This window comes from Triticum dicoccoides, chromosome 4A (genome assembly GCF_002162155.2).
Source record: "Triticum dicoccoides isolate Atlit2015 ecotype Zavitan chromosome 4A, WEW_v2.0, whole genome shotgun sequence".
NCBI classification, from domain to species: Eukaryota; Viridiplantae; Streptophyta; class Magnoliopsida; order Poales; family Poaceae; genus Triticum; species Triticum dicoccoides.
This window is the reverse complement of record NC_041386.1, coordinates 558,625,912-558,633,858: the sequence shown is the minus strand read 5'-3', so window position 1 is coordinate 558,633,858 and position 7,947 is coordinate 558,625,912. Positions and strand designations below refer to the sequence as shown.

At 51.3% G+C, this 7,947-nt stretch overlaps 2 protein-coding genes across 3 annotated transcripts; one reads left to right on the top strand and one right to left on the bottom strand.

Annotated features, from left to right (window-relative positions):
- Positions 1-1,693: 1,693 nt before the first annotated feature.
- Positions 1,694-4,451, top strand: LOC119286750 (E3 ubiquitin-protein ligase SRFP1-like). 2 transcript variants are annotated; one of them, XM_037566195.1, is made up of 11 exons: positions 1,694-2,066; positions 2,157-2,244; positions 2,387-2,425; positions 2,560-2,592; positions 2,702-2,779; positions 2,880-2,923; positions 3,130-3,170; positions 3,279-3,453; positions 3,560-3,629; positions 3,744-3,773; positions 4,049-4,451. In XM_037566195.1, exons 1-11 carry the CDS (start codon positions 2,008-2,010, stop codon positions 4,127-4,129), a joined length of 738 nt encoding a protein of 245 aa, XP_037422092.1. In that variant the 5' UTR covers positions 1,694-2,007; the 3' UTR covers positions 4,130-4,451. The 2 variants fall into 2 exon arrangements, with proteins under 2 accessions (XP_037422092.1, XP_037422091.1); XM_037566194.1 differs by having other exon boundaries at positions 1,711-2,066; positions 4,075-4,451.
- A 1,552-nt stretch (positions 4,452-6,003) lies between these two features.
- LOC119286749 (putative pentatricopeptide repeat-containing protein At3g28640) lies at positions 6,004-7,649 on the bottom strand. The gene has a single exon (XM_037566193.1). The coding sequence runs from the start codon at positions 7,604-7,606 to the stop codon at positions 6,083-6,085; it is 1,524 nt and encodes a 507-aa protein (XP_037422090.1). The 5' UTR covers positions 7,607-7,649; the 3' UTR covers positions 6,004-6,082.
- Between the last annotated feature and the right edge of the window lie 298 nt (positions 7,650-7,947).

The window sequence follows — 7,947 nt, the reverse complement described above, 5'->3', positions numbered from 1 at the left end:
CGCGCTATTCCTGGGCTCTACTACCTCGGAGTTCTGGCGTCTCGCATGGCAAACCAACGCCCCCACCTCGGTTCAGTTCTTCATATGGCTTGCTTCTCTCAATCGATGCTGGACAGCTGACCGTCTAGCTCGACGAGGCCTGCCCCACGAACCGGCGTGTGTCTTCTGCTCTTAGGAGCCCGAGACGCTTCACCACATCCTTGTGGGCTGCGTTTTCGCGCGCATCACTTGGCACGAGATCCTATCATGGTGCTCCCCAGCAACCGTTGCCCCCGACGGCTCTACAAGCTACTTTGCTTGGCTTTCTGCTGCCATGCTGCTTGCCCCGACCTCTCGGCGTCGAGGCCTGGCCACCATTGCATCACTCACGGCTTGGTCGCTATGGCGGCACCGGAACGCGATCATCTTCGACAAAGTGGCCCCTTCATCTGCCACACTCATTGCGGCAATCAAAGACAAAGCTCGCTCCTGGGCCGCGGCAGGAGCTCGAGGGATGGCTGCGCGCAATCTTGTAACTTTATCATGTAGTCCCTTGGGGCTGAGCATCCCCATGTCTTCTGCTTCCTCCGGGTCCATAGCCTTGCCATTCGTGTGTACGAGACTATGGCCCCCTCCTTGTACTTGTTCTAACCCTCCTATCAATGCAATGATACGCTACCTTAACGTATTCGATAAAAAAAAACTACAGTGCTGCAGGGAGTCCGGAGGGGCCGACATGAAAGCATCGAGGCTTGATGGGAACCGCTACGGAGTCAAAGTGCGTGCGTGTGTCTTGGTAAGAATCGCCGTCTATGTGTGCACATCCGCACGACGATTAAAAATAAGGCAGTATCGGCAGCGATGCTCTTGTGACAAGTGAGTGCGCGCGAGCCCCAGACCGATCTCGGTCCCAGAGCAGAGCTGGTCGTGTCTGTGCATGGCCGGCGGGCAACTTGCAGTGGATGACGATTCCAAGCCGCCATGCTAGCCCACGTGATGTCAGTCAGTCACGAGATCCCCGGGCGACTCGTGCGCGCCACTACTACGGTTACACTTACACAACCCAGCGTCATCAGTCCAATTATTAGTACTCGTATACGCGAGCAGGCAGGGCAGCAAGGCGATCCGATCGACCAAAGAAAAGAAATCATGTTCTGTACACCGATCATGATGGAGCGATCGGCGGCGAAATGAATGAGTATGAAAAATCTCGGCTTCATGATCCACATCCACATGAATGAAATACTCTACTGCCCAGTGCTGCCTGCAGCTGCGCCATCCCGATCCTGCCTGGTAAAGAAACAGGGAAGAAGGGGCGTCAGGTCGACCTTGACAGGACCGATCAACAAACCAACGTACATTTATGCTTGGGGATCTGCCCCCGGCGTCAGTCAAACTGATGAGATATACTGTACGTACATTCAGAGGATTCGGGGCTTTCACGGGAAGCCGTCCGGGTCAGAGGTCTTCTTCCGCGCGCCTCCGGTGAGCGGTGACGATAGAGTGTAATTCAGAGTGATGGGCTGACGCGTGCGCAGTGGAGTTAGAACGCAGTGACCCGCCGGAGGAGTAAAGAATCGTCATCCCATCCCGAGTGCTTTCGGAGCTTCCATCTTTGGCCCGCCCGCACGCCACCACCTCCTTCCCATAACAAAAAGCAACGCTGTTGATAATTGCTTACGAGTATAAACAAGAGGGAGAAAGAAAGATGCGCAAAGGCTCCCCTCCTGGATCTTGAATTCTTGATAAGTTAAAGAAATGGCAGTAGGTCTATCCATGTAGATCCTCTGCGCTCCGGAAACTATACTTCTTCAGTCATACTACAACTGTAGAGGAAGAAGAGAAGAGAGGGGTAGGCAGGCACGCTAGACTGCAGTGACAGTATAAAAATGCTCTCCTCGCCCTCCTAAGCGAGCGCGGCAACAGGCAGCAACGGCAGTAGAAGGCTAGAAGCAGAGCAGAAGCCAGATCCGAAGCCGCCGCCGCCGCCGCCTCCGTCGAGCCCGGACAAGAACAGCAATCTCGCCAATGGATATGGAGATGGAGCTCGACGCCGCTCGCCACGGGTTCGCCAAGATGGGCTTCGGGTCCGTCCGCCTCTCCTTTCGCCCCTGCTACTTGTCTGTACTACTATCCTTGGCTGGAGCAGTAGCTGACCTCGGGGTGTGTGGTCGCAGGTGCAAGCACTATAGGAGGCGGTGCAGGATCCGGGCGCCCTGCTGCAACGACGTCTTCCACTGCCGCCATTGCCACAACGACTCCACGGTCTCTGCTCTGCTCTGCTCTTCCTCTCTTCTCCTTGCTCTCTTCTCTGGTCTGCTTGGGTTGATGATGCTCACATTTCTTTCGTTCTTTGGATAATCTCTGTCTTTCCAACTGCATCTTGTTCTTCTTGGATCGGGCTTAGAAAGACGGGCACGAGCTCGACCGCCACGCAGTTGAATCGGTGCGCACTTCTCTCACTGCTTCCTCCTCTTCATTTCTCATACTATCTATTATGTTCCCAGTGCCCGGAAATCTTGTTTCTTGACTTCACCTTCAGCTTTCTCGCTAACAAAACAACATTTCCTTTTTCCGTAGGTTATATGTCTCGTCTGTGACACCGAGCAGCCGGTTAGCATCTGACGGCGATTCCCCACTTTCTTCTTTCTTGTGCTGCTAATAGTCTAGTTTCAGAGTTTGGGTATAACACTAACAGTTTGGCACTGGTGGTGATCATCAGGTCGCGCAGGTGTGCAGCAACTGCGGCGTGTGCATGGGGGAGTACTTCTGCCGGGCGTGCAAATTCTTCGACGACGATGTGAGAATTGAGATCCCTGTCCCTGTGCCTGTGCTGGATTTGGATTTGGATTTGGTGGTGATTGGGTTGTTGTTGATGGGATCTTGCTGCTGCTGTGCAGGTCGACAAGGAGCAATACCACTGCAAAGACTGCGGCATCTGCAGGTAGCTACTCCTATCATATCTTCCGAACTGATGCTTAATTGAGAGACTGAGAGCACATGAAACCAGGCCAAATTATGCAACATTGTACAAAATTCACAAATGAGTCTTCACTTTCATTCAGTTGTTGTACTTTGACACATCGCCCTGAAAGTTCAAGATGCCGAGCTGACTAACTGAAACTGTGATACATGCATCTTTTCCAACAGAGTTGGAGGCAAGGACAACTTCTTTCACTGCCACAAGTGCGGTAAGCAAGCATGATCCTTATTCCTTCCATGACACAGTCCGAATCACTCCGATTCACTCCGATTCCAACCATATATGTATCTCAATCCGCCGGGTACCGCCGCCGCAGGATCGTGCTACTCGGTGACCCTCCGGGATAAGCATGTCTGCATCGAGGACTCGATGAAGAACAACTGCCCGATCTGCTACGAGTACCTGTTCGACTCCCTGAGGGAGGCGTCGGTGCTGCGATGCGGCCACACCATGCACTTGCAGTGCTTCCACGAGATGCTCAAGCACGACAAGTAATCGCCCATGCCTTCCTATCGACCCACACATCCCATCCCTTTCGTGTGATCTTGTTCTTCTTGCTTGGATAGATAGATAACGCTATCCTCCACGTATCTGCAGGTTCACTTGCCCCATGTGCTCCGTGTCCATCTTTGACATGGAGAAATTCCTGAGGGCCTTAGATGCCGAGGTAAGTATTTTCTCAGTAAGATCCGTAGCAAGCATGATTTTCATCTTGGGTTCCTTTTCTCTTCATGTTCTTGGCCCCGGCCTGAGATTTTTTTTTTGTATCTCTTTTTGTCAGATTGAGGCGAAGTTCTTACACATGGGAAAGGTCAGTGACACATTTGCAACTCACATATTTTTGTAGCCCTCAAATAAACATGTTTCTTTGTGAAATTTTATAGGAACATAATAAGAATGCATATGTACTTGTGGAAAAGAGTACTGCATAATTTTTTCCGCAAAAAAAGTACTGCATAATTTCTGGAAATTTGAAAATATACTTTTTCTTAAAAAAAAGGCTTCAACTGACTCAGACTCATTACCACTATTCTTCTAGTAGTAGCAAGTTATATAAATGTGATGGTTTTCTGATGCCATTACTAGTGGCGTGTGTTTGTGGGTGGGTGCAGGGATGGATCGTGTGCAACCACTGCTGGGACACGACCCGGGTGTATCCGGGCATGACGGGACAGAGAAAGTGTTGCCATTGCCAGTCCTACAACACCTGCAGGGTTGCTCCATCGGTGCTGCCGGCCTAGCAGCCACGATACCCGCTTCGGTGAACGCTACGATTATTTAGTACTAGTTGCGATTGATGTATTATTTCCAGTTCAACATGAACTGTGCAGACTGCAGAAGCATTATTATACACGGTACCGATTTATATGTATGTACGGTGCCAATTTGTGAGAAAGAAAGATGAATGGAAAAACACCCGTCTCGTTGCAGTTTCTAGGGGAATTTGATGATATGTAAGTAAGTAAGTAAGATGTTGGGTTGTTGGTTATCTTTTGAGAAAAGATCCCACAGAAACCGGTTTGTGAAAAATGATTGTACCTTGTAAATATTGATGTGAATGTAAAGCTTCTTATAATAGTTTATCCTTCCCGTCATAAGTCTTCAAGAATCATGAGCCGAAAGAACCTATAATGGGTTGTTTTTTAGTTGCAAAGAATTATGTATACTGCACACATAGCTCACAGTTATGAAAACAATGAACCAAGGATAAGAGAAAGAGCGAAAAAGGAAAAGCTTGTTCCAAAATGGTCGGGCTGGAGAAAGGCTATTATGGAATAACATGGAAATCATCACATCCTTCTCAAAGGACTTCTCCAATATCACTATGAGATGCAAAACCCGGAGGTTCTAGACATTTTGTATACATGAAAAAAAAAATCCTTACTTGTCAAAGATAATGAAAATGACCAGTCTAGTGTACCAACTACTATGGCAACATATACTACATGGATGAGGGTAGAATCCCCCTTATGGTCTATCAAATTTGTACCTAGCTATCTAGAAATGATAATTCACTAAGGATGAGGAATAAACATCACTATGTTGCTTGCTTGAGAATTTGGTTCGTTGGTATCAAAGTGTTTGTCTCAACCACGAAGTTCAAAATATCCACTCGGAAGAAATAGGCTGTTATTAGAACTCATGATTCGTAAGTACTCCCTCCGTTCCTAAATATTTGTCTTTCTAGAGATTTCAAATGGTCACCACATACGGATGTATATAGACATATTTTAGAGTATAGATTCACTCATTTTGCTCCGTATGTAGTCACCATTTGAAACCTCTAAAAAGACAAATATTTAGGAACGGAGGGAGTATTTGAATAATTCCTTTTTTTAGAAAAGGATTTTGAATAATTCCTTCTGCACTGTCTGAAAGGTTCATACCATACTAACCATTTCAGCATCCACATATGCTTGCAAACAGAAGTCTCCTGGTATCTTTTCCCTCCTGATGGTATGGATTGCACACCTTAAAGTCTGCAACATATTCTGACATTAGAAATGGATGCCTCTGAACTAAGCATCCAAGCAACCTGTAGGTGAGGATAGATTCTACTGACAGGTAAGTAACCATAATGGAACTAGAAATGACAGGTAATTGGGTTACCTAACTAAGTAGCATATGATCCAATCAGTGGGCGAAGCAAATCCTTAATTACGCTGTTCAGGAAATACAGGGCGGGTTAAAGGTGCACCAATATAAGAACCGAAAGTCAAATAGTAATTGTAACCCTAATGATACCAGAAGAACAATCCTAATGCCAGAAGAACAATCCTACAAAAGATAATATAGTACACTGAGCCTTGCATTTGATTAGGCAATATGGCTGAAGATTTTAAGGCCAAAAAATTCTCTAAGAAATCAACAATACAGAATCTCTTAGGAAAATGGAAACTTCAGTATGATCAAGAGGTCAAGCAGTGCTGGCGAACCATTCCATCATATATCAAGACGACCCAATCAAATTTGAGCAAAACTAGAAAGAAAAGGAAAAAATTCGAAGCAAAATACTTTGTGTTTGGTGCTGAACACTGCTCTGTTCTTTCCTGAGTATCATATTCCTTGGCAATAAATCAATAAATATCGTTTGCTGCTCCGCGCTCACTGCTTAACTTGTTAGTCTGTTACATGGTTTTCAAATTTGTTTTTCTTGTTACAAGGATGCAATGAAAAGGTTGTTTCTTCCTCCTCCTCCTCGTCTGGCTTCCGCCCCATCTGGTCAGCGAGCAGCCCAAGCAAGTCCCATATCTCGAAGCGCCTCGGATGCGCCTGGTCGTCAGCGACGAACGAGCTTAGCTCGCCATCGATCTCGACCGCGCTATATGCCGGGACCTTCTTGAGCCCCCGATTTCCGATCAGCTTTCGCACCCTCCGCGCATCATCCTTGCGGTTGGCGTCCAGATAAATGTTGGACAGCTGGACGTACACGCCCTCGTCCGCGCCCATGCCTAGCTTCTCAAGCTCCTTGGCTGCCACCTCTGCCAACTCGACATTGCCGTACATCCGGCAGCCTGCTAGGAGAGACCCCCACACCGATGCGAGTGGGGTCATCGGCATTGTCCCGATCAGCCCCACCGCATCCTCCAGCCGCCCGACCCGGCACAGCATGTCGACCGTGCAGCTGAAGTGCTCGTGCCCCGGGGTGACCCCGTACCGCCTGCGCATCTCCTTGAGAAGTCTGAGCCCGTCTTCAACCTTTCCGGCGTGTGCGCAGGCGGACAGCACCCCGAGCACCGCCACGCCGTCCGGGCACACCCCGTCCTCGCCTGCCATCCTCTCCAAGCACGCCACTGCCTCCCTCGCCATGCCGTGCACTGCGAACGCGCCGACCATGGTGCCCCAGACGTATTCATTCCGCTCGGGCATTCCCTCGAACACCCTGACCGCCTCCTGTAGGCAGCCGCACTTGGCATACATGCTCACCAGCGCCGACCCGACGAACGCGTCCGCAAGCAGCCCCGGCGCGTTGCTCTCCACGTACCGGTGCACCCACTCCCCGCACTCCAGCGCGCCGGACTGGGCGCACGCCGCTATGGCCGTCGTGAGCACGACGGCATCCGGCGCCACCCCGTCCGCGAACATGGCCCTGAACAGCGCCAGCCCCTCGGCAGCCATCCCGGCGCGCGCGTACGCCCCGATGACCAGGTCGTAGTGGATGGCCTCCCGCCGCGGCAACTCGTCGAACACCCTCCGCGCGTCGTCCGGGCGGGGCGCGTGGAGCTGCAGCAGCGCGGTGGTGACGTAGTGGTCGGAGGGGAAGAGGGCGTTCTTGAGGAGGAGCGCGTGGAGCTGCGGGCCGGGGGGCGGGGCAACGGGGGCCACGGCGGCGGCGGAGAGGGCGAAGGGGAAGGAGAGGTGGTCGGGGCCGGGGAGCGGCGAGGCGGGGGAGAGCATGAGGAGGAGGAGGCGGAGGGCGAGGAGCGGGTGGGCCTGGGAGGAGGCGCCGCGGGCGAGGACGCGGAGGAGCGAGTTGAGCGCGACGAGGGAGAGCTCCGGGTGGCGCGGGGAGAGGCCGGCGGTGGTGAGGAGGGCCTGGACGGGGAGGAGCGGCGCCGCGGGGGCGGCGGCGGACGGCCGGAAGCGGGAGGAGAGGAGCGAGTGGCAGAAGGCGAAGGTTGCCTTGGGGATGTACGGCCGCATCGCATGCTGGTTTGGTCTGGCTGGGGGAAGCAGTCGGCGGGAATGGGAGAGACCTCTGTCTTCTTCAAGAGGGCCGAGTTGCTGGCCCTGCACTCCCTCCCTATCTTTGAAAAAGAGAACCTTGTAAATTTTGGTTTCAAGTCAAACTGTGCAAAGTTTAATTAAAGCATCTACAGCCGAACGTCTCAAACTTGCCTCAAACATGCATGCCTCAAACGTCCGACCTGACCGGCACCCTTCATACCCAACCTAAATATGAAGTGGATATGAAGCGCCCGGGTGCATCCGTCACATCGGACCCCGGCCAACACTGGCCCACACATATATTTCTCCCCACCCGC